At 46.6% G+C, this 16,762-nt stretch overlaps 1 protein-coding gene across 11 annotated transcripts in view; it reads left to right on the top strand.

Annotated features, from left to right (window-relative positions):
* USP43 (ubiquitin specific peptidase 43) overlaps positions 1-16,762 on the top strand; it is an 86,798-nt gene that overhangs the window by 14,507 nt on the left and 55,529 nt on the right. For 9 of the 11 annotated variants that reach the window (XM_074018578.1, XM_074018579.1, XM_074018580.1 and 6 more), the window contains exons 3-4: positions 6,955-7,058; positions 15,396-15,488. Coding sequence is in view for 8 of the 11 variants with exons in the window: in XM_045376304.2 (XP_045232239.2) it covers positions 6,955-7,058; positions 15,396-15,488 (197 nt within the window). In the remaining 3 variants the exon portion in view is untranslated. Of the gene's footprint in view, positions 1-6,954; positions 7,059-11,580; positions 11,709-15,395; positions 15,489-16,762 lie in introns of those variants that run through there. The other 2 variants (XM_074018576.1, XM_045376308.3) reach the window with 2 other exon arrangements.

A 16,762-nucleotide genomic window follows, 5' to 3' on the forward strand; every position in this document is an offset into this window, starting at 1 on the left:
ATTGAACCTGGCTCTGTCTATTTCAAAGCCAGTGTGTCAGATTCCTTTCCCTAAAGCATTCCTTGTGCTTTCTCAATTTCCTATGGCGGAGAGAGGAGACTTACAGATAGGTGGTACCTCTTCCTGCTGGCTGCTTAGGAAGGCCCTTATCCTGTTTTTTTCCCTCCCCTCTCCCTGGCTATACCAGGCAGGTCTTCCTACTTCTAAGGTAGGTGGGATAGATAGCCTTTCCATTTTCCTTTTTTATCTCTTGGTAGCAGGAAAAAGCATTGGGCTTAAGGGTGGAGAAGATCACAGAGAGGTTAAGTAACTTGCCCCAAGTCACGCAGTTATTAAGTGAGAGAGCTAGGACCCAAATCCAGCTAGGACCCAAATCCAGTAAACTCAACTCTGTAACAGGCTTCCTTAACTTCGACACTGTTGGATGTTTGTGGTCAGTTGATTCTTTTCTGAGGATGGCTGTCCTGTTCCTGGTAGCATTAGTAGCACCTCTACCTCCTAGATGCCAGTCTAGTAGGCATCTAGACTAGGCATTTGACTATTTGTGATAGCCAAAAATGTCTTCAGAGATTGCCAAATGTCCCCTGGGATGGGAATGGGGATGGTGACAAAATCACCATTCCCCCAACCCAGTTGAGAGCCACTGCTCTAGAACCTTTGTTCCTCATTGTGGTGTACCACCCCTAGACCTTTCTTTAAGATAATATTGTGTTTATTTAAGTCAAGAAGGCCTGGCAATAATTCTTTTTCTTTTTTTTTTTTTTGAGATAGAGTCTCGCTCTGTTGGCCAGGTTGGAGTGTAGTGGCGCGATCTCAGCTTACCACAAACTCCGCCTCCCGGGTTCAAGCGATTCTCCTGCCTCAGCCTCCTGAGTAGCTGGAACTACAGGCGTGCGCCACCATGCCTGGCTAATTTTTGTATTTTCAGTAGAGACAGGGTTTTGCTATGTTGGCCAAGCTGGTCTCGAACTCCTGACCTCGTGATCCGCCTGCCTCGGCCTCCCAAAGTGCGGAGATTACAGGCGTGAGCCACCGCACCCGGCCAATAATTCTTTTTAACAACTTCAAAACACAAGTAAAAGCAACCATAATTGGTTTTCCAGTTTCGAATATGTCCTATCGCAATATACTCCACACTACCGCCAGATAGAAAGGAAGTAAGAGCTTGTCCCTCCTCTGCTTAAATTCCCCCACTGGCTTCCAATAGCACGTAGAACAAAAATCAGACTCCCATGTGGCTGACAGGGCCCAGCCTGATTCCAGACCCCTCCACCCCTGGCTCCCTGGCCTTGATCTCTCCAGCTACTTTCTGTTCCTTAAGGGGCCAGGCGTGTTAGGAGTAGACCAGCCAGGCAAGACCAGCTATTGGCTATTGGCTAGAGAGGGGAGCTTACGCCGCCCTTAGTTTGACCTGATTGAAACCAGAAAAGATCTCCCTGGGTCAAAGCCTCTCCTGAAATTTGCTCTCAGAAAATTGGGCTGCCTGCAGAGGCCCGGCTGTGTACGCTTGAAGGTAGAGAACAGAGCTGTTGGGATTATCCGGCGTGAAACTTCATTTTCCCTTTCCTAGAAGGAAAGCCTCTGTCCTCTGTGAAACTCTGATTTTTTTTTTCTCTTTGAGGTTATTTCTGTTTTCAAGACATAGCAAAGCCATGTAGCTAGATTTATTTGAAATGGGAATAAAAACCATAAGGGCCGCTTTCTTTTCTGTTAATTTACTGATCCTCAAATGTTTTCATCCTGCAAAGAGGGCACATTTTTATTACCCTTTTAGAAACCCTAACACAATGTTTTTATCAGTTCGCTTTCCAGAATATGCCGCTCTTGCAGAATTAAGTAGGGGATGAGGCTGGGGAGAGGATCAGGAAGCTGACATGTGTTAAGCACTGGCTATGTGCAGGGAAGATACACAATACATGTCATCTCTTGAGATTGTTTTTATTTTTATTTATTTATTTAGTGAGACAGGGCCTCACTCTGTTGCCCAGGCTGGAGTGCAGTAGAGTGATCATAGCTCACTGCCGTCTTGACCTCCTGGGCTCCGGTGATCCTCCTGCCTCAGCCTCCCGCCTAAGTAGCTGTGACTATGGGGATGCACCACCACACCTGGTTAATTTTTTAGTTTTGTAAAGACGAGGTCTCACTATGTTGTCCAGGCTGGTTTCAAACTCCTGGATTCAAGCAATCCTCCCACCTTGGCCTCCCAAAGTGCTGGGATTACAGGTATGAGCCACTGTGCAGGTCATCCCCTGTGATTTTAATGGTAGCTCCATGAAATTGATGTGTTAGATGTAGAATGAGGCTCAGAGAGAGAGGCTGAGTATCATTCAGCTAACAGAACAGAGCCAGCGCGTTTGACCTCATTGTCTGTGCTTTGTGAATGACCCCCTGCTGCCCCTCACTCCAGCCTCTTTCAGGATTTTCCTTCTCCATGCCCTTCCCTGGGTGATCCTGTCCACAGCCTCTCCCGATGCTGTTCAGTGTCATTGTAAATTCTTGGGTTGCAAGCAACAGCAAACGACTTGAGCTGACTCAGACAAGAAAGGGGACTTAGGAGAAGGCCAAGGAGCCTCACGCTGGATGACAGGGAAGGCTGAAGGACCAACTTGGAACTGTCAAGAATCAGGCAGCTCTAAGGGTATCTCAGCAGCAGCAGGAACTGCTCCGTTCTCTTCCCTGGACAGCACAGTCTGCAGAAATGTTTTCAGCCATTGGCCACTCTGGTCATGATTCACATTCAGAGTAGGAGCATCTCAGTGTGGCTTGCTTGGGCCATGGGCCTATCCCTTGGTAGGTGAGGGCAGGACCCTTGATTAAAGACCCCTCTCCATGCATGGACTGGATTCAGGGTTCTAAAACGGAGGTTGCTACTACCAAAGGAAGAGTAGCGTATACAGGGCAGCCAAAATATGCCAGGGTCTGCTATGCATCCAAGTTAGCTCCTCCAAGTGCTCTTCCCCTATTTGTCATGAATGTCTCTGCCTGGATATTGGGTCACCTCAAACCCAGCATGCCCATCCCAAACACACCTCTCCTTTTGACTTTGCCTCTCTGTGAATGGAACCGGGGTTTGCCAGGCACCAGACTGGATCCTTGGAGTTGATCACGTTCCTCCACTCCCACAGTCAGGGGCTGATTGATGAAGCTACGTCCTCGGGTGTCTGGAATCCATCCCTCCTTTTCATCTTTATGGCTCCTGTTCTACCTTATCCTGTTGTTTCCTGAATGCTTGAGCCTACTAATCTGTGTCCTAACCTCCAAACTTATACTTCTTCATCTGGGAGTCAGTAGCTGTCAAGTTAAAGCATCTCTCCAAACATGTTGCTACCACCTGAGTTCAAAACTCATCAGGTACTCCCCCTTGTGTAATAACAACCACCACCTACACTGTGCTTTGTGCCAGGCATGGTTCTAAGTGTTTTGTACATATGCTCTCTTTTTTTTTTTTTTCGAGACAGAGTTTTGCTCTGTTGCCCAGGCTGGAGTGCAGTGGTGCGATCTCAGCTCACTGCAACCTCCGCCTCCTGGGCTCAAGTGATTCTCCTGCCTCAGCTTCCTGAATAGCTGGGATTACAGGTGTGCACCATCACACCCGGCTAATTTTTGTATTTTTAGTAGAGATGGGGTTTTACCATGTTGGCCAGGCTGGTCTTGAACTCCTGACCTCAAGTAATCTGCTCACCTCAGCCTCCTGAAGTGCTGAGATTACAGACTTGCGCCACCGTACTCAGCCTTGTGATTTATATATAGAAACTCTTTAAATACTCAGAGAATCCCTATCAGACAGGTACTGTCATTATCCCTTTATTATAGTTGGGAAATCATAGAGCAAAGAGATTAAGTAACTTTTTTAGCTGGATCAGAGCAGTCGAGTAACTTGTAATCAAGTACCGGTGTGGGGATTTGGACATTCTTTTTTTTTTTTTTTGGGACAGAGTCTTGCTCAGTCATCCAGGCTGGAATGCAGTGGTGTGATATCGGCTCATTGCAACCTCTGCCTCCTAGGTTCAAGCGATTCTCCTGTCTCAGCCTCCCAAGTAGTTGGGATTACAGATGCGTGCCACCATGCCTGGCTAATTTATGTATTTTTGGTAGAGAGAGAGTTTCACCATGTTGGCCAGGCTGGTCTTGAACTCCTGACCTCAGGTGATCCACCCACCTCAGCCTCCCAAGGTGCTGGGATTACAGGCATGAGCCACTGCACATGCCCAGACATTCTTTTTGTTTGTTTGTTTGTTTGTTTGTTTGTATTTTTGAGATGGAGTTTTGCTCTTGTTGCCCAGGCTGGAGGGCAGTGTCGCAATCTCTGCAATCTCGACTCACTGCAACCTCTGCCTTCAGGGTTCAAGTGATTCTCCTCCCTCAGCCTCCTGAGTAGCTGGGATTACAGGTTCCTGCCACCATGCCTGGCTAATTTTTGTATTTTTAGTAGAGATGGGGTTTCGCCATATTGGCCAGGTTGGTCTTGAACTTCGGACCTCAGGTGATCCACCCATCTCGGCCTCCAAAATTGTTGGGATTACAGGTGTGAGCCACTGTGCCCAGCCTGATTTGGACATTCTTGACCCTGTTACAATGCTGTTCACTGAGCCAGGTAGTCTCCCTTAGGACATAGAAGTCCCCACCCATTGTGGCACCAGACTCACATTCTAGCCCTGTTTTCTACTTCCCTTTGCACATCCTGTATCCTAGGCAAATTGGGTGTCATAAAATATTAGGACATATAAGAATGACCATTTTGAGCACTCATAACTTGTTCATCTCAATATTTTATTATGAAAAATTTCAAACATATGGAAAAGTTGAATTAATTATGAAGTGAACACTCCTCCCCATCACCTAGATTCTACAACTTATGTTGTACTAAATTTGCTTTATCACACATTTACCCATCTGTCTCTCTATCCACTCATTACTCATATCTTTTTTCCCCTCATCTTATTTTTTGGATGTACTTTGAAGTAAATTGCACACCTTACCCCAGACGCTTCACATGCGTTCCTTTTGCCTGGTTCTGTCATCTGCTTTCTAAAATCCTTCAACATTTACCTCTAATTTCACCCAGGTCTTTACATATACCTCACTGCCTGCCTGTTCTTCTAAAGGTATATATAGACACATGCACAGTGTATCAATGGTATTCGAGTTTCATGGTGGGAATGTCAGGAAAAATTGTCTAAAAAGACTCCATGAGGGGAGTAATGATGAAAAAGTTGAGAGATGCTGCTCTAGGGCATATTTTATGTGGGGCCTTGCATAGATATTTATATAGGTAAGTTTATATTTTACTAAATAGCGTTGTATTATGAGTGGCTTTGATTCTGGGATTGCCCTTAGGGACAGACATCTTCCAGGACAGAAATTTTGGCATAACAGGGCCTTAATCAAAAAATCATGTCCCATGTGTGGTAGGGAACGGACAGGGGGTGAAGAATAAATTTAGGGAAACGAGAAAGGTTGATTAACTTATTCTGGAAGTGGTAGGGGTCCAGAGGAGGTTGGTGGCATTAGGGCACACAGAAGCCCTGAGGTGAGATAGGCTAAAAAATGACTCCCAAAGACATGGGGTCCTAATCGCTGCATCTTGTAGATGTTAATCTGTATTAGTCTGTTTTCACGCTGCTATAAAGGAATACCTGAGACTGGGTAACTTACAAAAGAAAGAGGTTTAATTGACTCACAGTTCCACATGACTGGGGAGGCCTCAGGAAACTTACAGTCATGGTGGAAGGGGAAGCAGGCACCATCTTCACAAGGCGTCAGGAGAGAGAAGAGTGAGCAGCAAAGGGAAGCACCCCTTATAAAACCATCAGCTCTCATGAGAACTCACTAACATGAGAACAGCATAGGGGAACCGCTCTCATGATCCAATCACCTCCCACCAGGTCTCTCTCTAGACATGCGGGGATTGTGAGGATTACAACTCAAGATGAGATTTGGGTGGGGACACAGCCACATCATATTGTTACCTTCTATGGTAAAGACTTTGGAGATGTGATTAAGAATCTTGAGATGGGGTCATTAACCTGAATTATCCAGGTGGGCTCTAAATGCTACCAGTGTTCTTCTGAAAGAGAGGCTGGGGGAGATTTGAGACACACACAGGAGAAAGCTATGTGAAGACAGAGCAGAGAGAGAGTTGAAGATGCTAGGATTGAAAACTGGAGTGATGTGGTCACAAGCCAAGGAATTCTGGCAGCCACCAGAGTTGGAAGAGTCAAGGAACAGACTCTCACCTAGAGCCTCTGGAGGGAGTGCAACCCTGCCCACACCTTGATTTCAGTGCAGTGATACTGATTTTGGATGGCTGCTGTGAGAGAATAAGCTATTGTTTACAGCCCCCAGTTTGTGATAGTTTGCTATCGCAGCCACAGGAAACGAGGAAACGCAAGGGGAATGTAAAGGACACAAGCACTGATGGACGGAGTGAAGGAAACTTGTGCACCAAATTGAAAAACTAAAAGACTCATTTGCCTGCAAAAGAGAATACTTACGTGAAACTGGCTCCTTGGAAAATGTGGGCAGGAATGATTTAGCAGGCAGGTGGAAGGTGGAGATATTTGGTGTGGATGCATTTGAGGTGATGGCAAGCCCACCCTGTGAAATATACAAGAGGCACCTAGACATTGAAGCTGAGTGGGACAGAGATAATGCACAGGGCCGTCCATCCAGGGGGAACAGGTGAGGCTGATGAGAATGAGCGAGCATCCGCCAAGGTTCAGGCTCAGGTTTGCTCTTTTAATACACGCACACTTTTTGTCCCAGAGAATTTGGGAGGTCAGGGGATTGAAAGAAACTTGAGTTATGGTAAAGGCAGCACTGAAGGTTGAGACTCTACAGAAGCCCAGAAAGGGATGATGTGGGCCCAGGAGGAAGCATGGGCTCGGTGGTCTGGAAGCAGTTGAGTGACGAGAGGTGTATCTAATCCGGCTTCCTTTCCTCATTTCTTTGCAGCTTCCACCTGAAGCCAATAAAACCTCTGAGAACTGCCTGTCACCATCAGCTCAGCTTCCTCTAGGTGAAAGCTTTGTGCAAAGCCACTTTCAAGCACAATATAGGTAAGACGGGGATGTGTTTAGAATGTATCACCCAAGCCCACACACTCAATTCCTGGTAACCAGTCTCCCATTGCCAGATTTACCCTGAGATTTCAAAACAACAAAACCACAAACACCCTTCTCTCTCCCATTAGAAATCCTGACTAAGCACACACTCCTGTTGACCTTTAGTATTTCTTCTTCTCCTTCTTCTTGGCTCCTGGGCCCTCCACCTTACTTGAAGGAGGGGGTGATAAGAGGGTGATTCTATAGAAGGTAAATGTGAGCTGGGATCTCACTAGCAAGCAGTCACTCTGAAGTTGGGGAGACCCTTCCTGTTTGTTCTTTCTCCAGAGAGCCCAACTTAACAAGTCATTCTGAGCTCAAGAGTTCCAAGCATTATGGAGGATATAAAAATATATATACAGCCTGGGCCACATAGGGAGACCCCATCTGTACCAAAAAAAAAAAAAAAAATCCTAGCCGGGTGTGGCACGTGCCTGTGGTCCCACCTACTCGGGAGGCTGAGAAAGGAGGATTGCTTGGGCCCAGGAGGTCGGGGCTGTGATCGAGGCTGGAGTACAGTGATCCGTGATCGCACCACTGTACTCCAGCCTGGGCAACAGAGTGAGACCCTGTCTCAAAAAAATAAGTAAATAAACAAACAATAAAAAAACGTATGCAGCCTTTGACTTCAGAAAGTATGTGTTCTCTTTGAGCTTTTTTTATATGAAAGTGCAGAGACTCATACAAGGCAGAATAGTTTCAATATTATAATGTTCAGTGAAAGCACTGACAGCAGCAGTGAAAGGTCAGAAAGGGGAGAAAACCCCATGGGCTTCTCAGAGGAAGTGTGCCTTTTGTTGGCCTCTGCAGGATGAATAGAAGTACGAATGGGTAGGAAGATATTCAACAAGAACAAATGCAAGCTTAAAGGTGGGAATGAGCACAGCAGGCAGGATTTAGATGAGGAAGTCATTGGTTACAAAGAGCCACCTCTAAGATGCTTGCCTCTGTGTGTGTGTGTGTGTGTGTGTGTGTGTGTGTGTCTGTGTGTTGCCAATATATGTATTCATGTATATGTATCTATGTGTGTGTGTCTATAGATATTTTAAGCCTTACAAAACGTCTCAGGGGGTGAGTATTAACATCTGGGAGGTTGGGCTTTTTCTACGGACATATGATAAGTGGCAGAACCAGGATTTGTCCCCTGAAATATCTTTAAAGCACAAGTCCTGCCTTTTTGCTTTCTTTGCAATTCTTCTGTTGTTTTTCCAGCTAACCCTGTCCATTCATTGTGATTCTCTGCTGCTCCTTCAGTTTCACAGAAACTCTGTTCTCTATTATGGATACCAAAAAGAGTTTTTTGTATTTTTCTTCTGGATGTTGCAGTAAATCATTTCAAAGCCGTGCTTTTCTCTGAGTCGTCTGGATAATCTTCCCTTTGCATTGCTCTGCAGTGGTTTCTTGGAGGTCTCCAGGTGATTTTCTTCTCTTATTGACTTATCTTCAAACGAGGAAATAATTATTCCGTCTTCTAGAATTTCCTTACTTAGAGCCATTTACTTCCATACTTTCTGGGGACGTGTCTTCTTTGTGTTTGCACAGCAAGAGGTCACTTAAAACTGCCCGGAAACTATCCTGATTTAGGATTCCTATTCTATTCAATAACCACTGAAAAGATAAATAGGGTATAATTACTGTCTTTAGAGGCTGATTATTTAGGAAGACCAAATAGTCTTTGAAACTAAGCTGCTTTCCACTGGTGAAGAAAAATCTATAGCACTTGATAAGTTCTGTCACTCTGCCTCACCAGGGACGGGGGGACCCTGATGAAACAGCCGGGGTGACTGTGGGCTCTCCGTTCCTGTTTGCGGTTGTTTAGCGTACAGAGCAAAGAGGATCGCACCCCTTGAGCTCAGATTTCTCTGTCATGCCTGAAGAAAGCCTTTCTCATTTCCTGAGGGATGTGGTTCCTCTCCAGGAGGAGGTATGCAGAGAGGAAACCTAGATTTTGTGGTCACCAGTCTTGAAAACTACTGGCCATGAAAGCCACTTGTAGGGCATCTGTTTTATCTGTTTTTTTTTGTTGTTGTTGTTTGTTTGTTTGTTTGTTTTTTTGAGACGGACTCTCCCTCTGATGCCCAGGCTGGAGTGCAATGGCACGATCTTGGCACCCTGCAGCCTCCACTTCCCGGGTTCAAGTGATTTTCCTGCCTCAGCCTCCTGAGTAGCTGGGATTACAGGTGTGCGCCACCACGCCGGCTAATTTTTTTTTTTTTTTTAAATTTTCATTAGAGATGGGGTTTCACCATGTTGGTCAGTCTGGTCTCGAACTCCTGACCTTGTGATCCACCTGCCTCGGGTTCCCAAAGTGTTGGGATTACAGGGGTGAGCCACCGCGCCCAACCGGGCATCTGTCTTATCTTCAGGTGCCCAACGCAGAGGGTGCTAGAACCAAAAATAACGAGACAGAGGAAAAGCATAGAGGAAGAGAAAGAAGAACATTTACAAAGAGGGAAAGGGGAGAGTATAAGGTGAAGGCGTGTTAGAGAGAGGGGAGGGATCGCCGATCATCGCCAGCAGGTCAAATTCATCTGTGTCCTTGTACAATTCATTCACCTATTTCTCTGTTCAGTTCCCCTCTCGTCCCCATACTCTTTTTCCTTCTTTCAAATATTCAAGTGCCTGCTAATGTGCTTGGTCCAGCAGTTACCATGAGGAGGAGAACTCCCAGCTGAATCCTTGTTGATTCTTTAGAGATTTCATTCATGCCCTACTGTGTGCTGGGTTGTCTCGTAGGTGCTGTGAACAAGACTCAGTCCATTCTCAGGGAGCTCACATTCTACCTGGGGGAATGTTAGATAATGTACAAGTAAACAACAACCTGTGACAGCCATCAGCAGAAAGATAAGGAGTCACTTGGGAGGCGGGGGAGTGGCCAACATTCCATAAGGCGGGCAGGGAAGGTTTCTTATCGGAGGGATGGTGGAGCTGAAAACAGAGGGACAAGGAGTCTACCATTTAATAACTGGGGACAGAGTATTCCAGGCAGAGGACACAGCACAGGCTAAGAGCCAGAAGTAGGAATAATCCTGGCAAGTTCAAGGAATGGAAAGCCCAGGGTAGCTGCCAAAGAATAGAGTAGCTGGGATTACAAGCATGCACTGGAGATGGGCTGGAGAGTTGGGTGGGGACCTGGTAGGGCAGGTTTTCAGTCCAAGTGTGCGGGTTTTAGTCTCAAGGACACAGGAGGACACTGCAGAGTTAAAGGAGGGAGTGATCTAGTTCATCAGTTTCAGAAGTGACTGGTTTTTTTTTTTTTTTTTTTTTTTTTTTGAGACAGAGTCTCATGCTGTCACCCAGGCTAGAGTGCAGTAGCATGATCTCAGCTCATTGCAACCCCTGCTTCCCGGGTTCAAGCCATTCTCCTGCCTTGGCCTCCCAAGTAGCTGGGACTACAGGCGTGCACCACCATGCCCAGCACATTTTTGTATTTTTAGTAGAGATGGGGGTTTCATCATGCTGGCCAGGCTGGTCTCGAACTCCTGACCTCTAGTGATACACCTGCCTCGGCCTCCCAAAGTGCTAGGATTACAGGCATGAGCCACTGCACCCGGCCCAGAAGCAACTGCTTTTTATGAGCAATGCAGGGAGGTGAGAGGAGGCAGGAGCAACAGTTGGTGTTGCCACTGTGGTCCCAGCGGGAGAGCAATGGTGGTTGGAACGGCAGAGGTGGCGGTAGAGATGGAGGGAAGTGGAGGGGTTTGGAGTATGTGTTTGGATGGAGAGTCAGCATCTTTCCATTAGTCCCTCTACCTCTAACCCCTCACCCCAGTCTTGCTAACGTGGTGAGGGGTAGAGGGACTAAGGGAGAGATGAGAATCTAGGATTTACGGTGACTCTTGAGTTTTTCTATGATTATAACTGATGAGTGCTTCGGAGCACTCGAGGGTGCTTTGAAGTACATGCCTGACTTGGCGTGGGATGAATCGGGGGTGGGGAGGACTTCCGAGGAAGTGACATTTGAGCTGATTGGATATTATGGACCATCAGTGCCCTTTGGGTATTTTTCCTATAGCACGATGAGTAAGAGGTAAGGTGTTCACGCTAAAGATGAACTGGCAGTGGCTGAAAATGCCCGCTTTGTGCCTGCTGATAAAGACAAGGTGCCGTCAGGGATGCCTTGAGGTCTGTGAAGTGGTTTCCTGCAGTGGTCGGTAGTGGCAGTGCCTGGCTGGCGGCTCCTGCTGTCCCTGACTCTCTCCTGGCTTCCTCTCCTTGGGGAGGGCTTGCCTGGGATGGCATCAGCCTTCTTGATGTAATTGACGGATGTGTTATTATGGGTTAATTCAGAGGCATCGTCCCTTAAACCCCTTTTAAGGGGCTGAGTTGTCGACTTTGGTTGAGGGAGAGAAGAGGAACCTCCAGTACTAGAGTGTGGAAGATCCTGGACCGTAGCAAAGATATTTAGTTATTCTATGTGATTATCATCACAGTCTAAGAATGTCTACAAGTCTAACAACCAACGATTGTGGCTATGTTGGAGTTTTGGCTGGAGGAGTGTGTCTGTGTGTGTGTGCGCACAAGTTCTTCATGTCCTTCATAGCCTTTATCCGCAGAAACTCTAAGGATGTTCTTGAAGGCTTCCTCAGAACAGATCTCCGAAAGGTGAGACCTTGCTTATGTATTGGCATAATTACTGCTGTTTGCGTAGACGTCAGATCCACTGTCCAGTGGGCAGGTAAAGTGGACTGGGTTTGAGGTGAAAGATGTGTGTGTATTTGGCAGCAGTTAAAGGGCAGAGTGACAAGAAATTCAGGGGCAAAGCCTAGGGCTCATTGCTGGGCATTTGTAGCAGGTGGCAAAGCAAACCGCAGCCCTGAGTTTTAGTAGCACTGACAGGGTTAGCTTTGTAACAGAAGCAATTTGACAAGGAGAATGAATAACTTAGGGAAATGGGCCTGTGAACATTGAAAGGCAGTGGGGTGATTTTGTGTTCCTTTGCCCCGTGAGTGCGCTTGCAAGACAGCACGGCAGGACTGTGAATGTCCTGGAGCGAATGGGGAGAACGGAGGCATCCGTCAGGCCACATTGGGGTATATTGCTGTAGCCTGGCAACGTGGCCAGAGCTTTTTGTAAAAGTGAAGCTACCGCCGGGCGCGGTGGCTCAAGCCTGTAATCCCAGCACTTTGGGAGGCCGAGGCGGGTGGATCACGAGGTCAGGAGATCGAGACCATCCTGGCTAACACGGTGAAACCCCATCTCTACTAAAAATACAAAAAACTAGCCGGGCGTGGTGGCGGGCGCCTGTAGTCCCAGCTACTCGGAGGCTGAGGCGGGAGAATGGCATGAACCCGGGAGGCGGAGCTTGCAGTGAGCCGAGATCACGCCACTGCACTCCAGCCTGGGAGACACAGCGAGACTCCGCCTCAAAAAAAAAAAAAAAAAAAGTGAAGCTGCCTCTCCATCTTCTTCCAGATGTTGGTCACATCAGTCTGTCCTCATTTCTCAACCTTTGACACGTGGATATATTTCACATCTTTCCTGTAGTTTCTTATGAAAACATTATACTTTTTCATTCTTTATTTTATTTTATTTTTATTTTTTTGAGACGGAGTTTCGCTTTTGTCGCCCAGGCTGTAGTGCAATGGCACGATCTCAGCTCACTGCAACTGCAACCTCCACCTCCCGGGTGCAAGCGATTCTCCTGCCTCAGCTTCCCAAGTAGCTGGGATTCCAGGCATGAACCACCGCGCCCGGCCCATTTTCATTCTTTCAATACAAAATCTGCCCATTCTATTTGTTTTTCTACAAACCACTCATCGCTTGCTAGCAGATAGCAGTTGGTGGCTCAATGTAAAAAGTCATATTCCTGAACCGGTTTCATATGTTGCAATGCTTCAAGAAGAATGCAACCCGGCACAGTTTTAGCAGGCTGAAAAACACGAAGACGTCAATGAAAAACATTCTCTCTCATTGGTTTATATACTTGTGAGATGGGAATTTGGGGATTTCCCAATGACCCAAGTATCTCCTTCAGGCCAATTTTTGCCTAGGTACGTGACGGACAGAGGTGGAGAAGGATTGGAGGAGAGATGCAGTGGCAGAGGAGACCCTAGAAATGTTGGGTTTCTGGCTGGCTGGCGCTCACTGTCGGATACAGTGCTTTCAACAAAAACACTAACTACCATGGGTCTCCCAAAGGCAAATGACCTGAGGCAGCAGGGGCGATGGAGTGTCCAGTACTGGGGCCTGTTTTCTGTAATCAGGCTGATGGTCTGATAAGTTGTATCCAAGATAACTGACTTGTAATGGACAGATCACCCAGGAGTGCCTCAGGCGGCACCCTCCCCTTTATGTTCCTGTTTGTCCCTGGATTTTCCTATTTGTCTGCTCAGTGGAAAACCAATCAAACAAGACGGGCACTTTCCACAAGGACTCAGGAAACCTGTTCTGATACCAGCTTTGGCTTTACTTGCTGACTTATCCCGGGAATGTCATACAGTGCTAAGAGTATGGACTTCAGAGTCAGACTGCCAGGGCGGTCTTGTTCTGTGTCCTCAGAGAAGTTAATGTAGATTTTTACAATTAGTAACATAGCATGCAGAGAAATCCCTTGCATCATATGATAGGAGAAAGAAAATTGGTACGTACATGTGGAATATAAAAGTTGCATTTCACCTGGGCACAGTGGCTCAGGCCTATAATCCCAGCACTTTGGGAGGCTGAGGTGGGTGGATCACGAGGTCAGGAGTTCGAGACCAGCCTGACCAACATAGCGAAACCCCATCTCTACTGAAAAAAATAAAAAAAATTAGCTGGGCGTGGTGGCGGGCACCTGTAATCCCAGCTACTCAGGAGGCTGAGTAGGGAGAATCGCTTGAATCCAAAAGGCAGAGGTTGCAGTGAGCTGAGATCACGCCGTTGCACTCCAGCCCGGGTGACAGCATGAGACTCTGTCTCTAAAAAAAAAAAAAAAAAAAAAAAAAAAAAGTTGCATTTCATTTTCAGAGCTCCATTTTAAAGTAAGGGAGTATTAAGTTTAAAAGAGTTGAAAGAATATAAATGAACATTATATATATCTACTCTGAACCAATTGACACCTCACTGATTTCTGCTAAAGAACACAGGAATGATATGAGCATGGAGTCTGGAAACCGAGCCTAGCTTTCTTACTTGAGAGCCATGTGTTCTTCAGCAGATTACTTAACCTCGCTGTGCTTCAGGTTTCTCTTCTGTACAACGGGCATAATATCAGTTGCTATGGGTGGTAAACGGGTTCATCTATGCTCAGTGCTCAGAATGATGCTCGATTCTTAGTAAATGCTATTGCAATGTTAGTTATTACTTTAAGGAGTGACTTCTGTTGTTTCTTCTTCTGTACAGTAAGGAGGGTGGGTGGTGTCAGTGGTTCTCTACTATGGGTGAACACTGGGGTCATTTGGGGAGCTTAAAAGCTCTCAGGATTTTAGAAAGATTTTGATGTCCGGACCCCTCTCCACCCACCTTGAAACAGAATCTCTGGGAGTGGGGCCTGGACATGGGAATTTTTAAAAAAAGCTTCCTGTGGTTCTGGGGCACAGTGAGGCTGAGAAGCAGGGGAAGAGGTGGCCCTGAGATCCCTTCAGCCTGGAAGTTGGCATGCTGGGTTTGTATGGCGGGGACGGGTTATAGCTTCCCTTCCCATAGTCAGTGCATTTATATATGTCCTAAAGTTTCTTTTCCCTTTTACAAAAAATGGAGGTGAAAGTCCTGTAACATGAAGTTAAACACTCTAAAGCGTACAATTCAGGGACATAACATTCACAGTGTTGTGCAGCTACCACCTCCTAGTTCCTAACCATTTCATCACCCCAAAATAAAACCCGGTACCCAGTCAGCAGTCAGCCTCATCCTCCCTTCCCTCAGCTCCTGGCAACCACCAATTTGCTTTCTGTGTCTATGGCATTACCTGTTCTGTATACTTCATATAAGCGGGATCATGCAATATGTGCCCTTTCATGCCTGGCTGCTTTCATTTAACTTACTGTTTTCAAGGTTCATCCACATTGTTGTACAGACCGGGGTTCATTCCTTTCTATGGCTGAGTTGTATCCCACTATGTGGATGTACCATATTCTGTTACCCATTTGTCTGTTGATGGATGGCTGGATTGTTCCCATCTTAACTATTGTGAATGGAGCAGCTATGAACACCTGTATACAAGTATTTGAACACCTGTTTTCAATTCTTCTGGGTATGTACCTAGGAGTGGAATCACTGGGAGTGGAAATGCAAGGGTAATTCTGTATTGAATTTTACTGCCAAATTGTTTACGTGTGATTAAACGTTCGCCTCTGTTCTTCACCCTCACAGATCTTCCTTGACTTGTCCCCACTGCCTGAAACAGAGCAACACCTTCGATCCTTTCCTGTGTGTGTCCCTACCTATCCCCTTGCGCCAGACGAGGTACGTGAGTGTCGCGGCTTGCCCAGTGAACTTGACTTCCATCCTTACTCATTACGGGGAACCTTCTGGCCTCACACCTGCCATTTTCTCTCCTTTGCTTCTCAGCCAGCATTTCTCTGGAAACCAGCCCTATAGCTGGATGACATTCAACTATTGAAATTGACAGAGTAAAAGGTTACTGTGTCCCTTCTCTAACTGAGGAAGGAATTATGAATGTTTGGCACAATTGCCAGACTTAGGTCTGTGGCCCATTCAGAAGCTGGCACGGACCCGTTGGTCTCACTTGGTCACACGGAGGCAAACTAGAGAAAATCTGTGGCCACCTGCTTTTTTTTTTTTTCCCCCCAGCTTTATTTCAATTTCAAAAATCTATTTTCTTCTCTGAGAAGGTGTAGGAAAAAGATATCTTTAAGGAGCAAAGCAAGAGGAAAAGGGTTGTTTGGGGAAGATGAGTGACAAAGAAAAGTGGAGGTAGGGCTGGGTAACAGGCACCATGGGCCAAGTTCTATAAAAGTAAGCCCAGGCCGGGCACGGTGGCTCAAGCCTGTAATCCCAGCACTTTGGGAGGCCGAGACGGGCGGGTCACGAGGTCAGGAGATCGAGACCATCCTGGCTAACACGGTGAAACCCCGTCTCTACTAAAAAAAATACAAAAACTAGCCGGGCGTGGTGGCGGGCGCCTGTAGTCCCAGCTACTCGGGAGGCTGAGACAGGAGAATGGCGTAAACCCAGGAGGCGGAGCTTGTAGTGAGCTGAGATCCGGCCACTTCACTCCAGCCTGGGTGACAGAGCGAGAGAGACTCCACCTCAAAAAAAAAAAAAAAAAAAAAAAGTAAGCCCAAACCTTCGCAGTGACCAGGAAGGCAAATGGCCAATGACTGTGTCCTGGCATGTGGGTAAGCTCCTATGTGGGGTGTTTTTTCTGGCATTGGAACAGAGGCATTTCCTCTTTATGTTTCCCACCTCCTGAAGTGCCATTTCTCTTACCCTGTGCCTGTTGACATCTCCTGCCTTTAAGATGCAGCTGAAGACATGACATCTTCAGAAGGCCTTCCTCGGCAACTCAATCTCCCTTTCTGCTGTAAAATCCTGTGCTGCTGATATTCTGCACTAGAAATATAACTATTGGCTTATACTAGAACATGGCTCATGCTGTCTATCATCAGTGACACCATCAGATAATGTCAACTTATAGATGTGATGATCTAAGACTCCTAGCCTGACACAGCGCAGCACAGGGGTTAAGACCATTGACTCAGGAGCCAGACGGCCCA

The sequence above is a fragment of the Macaca fascicularis genome, chromosome 16 (genome assembly GCF_037993035.2).
Source record: "Macaca fascicularis isolate 582-1 chromosome 16, T2T-MFA8v1.1".
NCBI classification, from domain to species: Eukaryota; Metazoa; Chordata; class Mammalia; order Primates; family Cercopithecidae; genus Macaca; species Macaca fascicularis.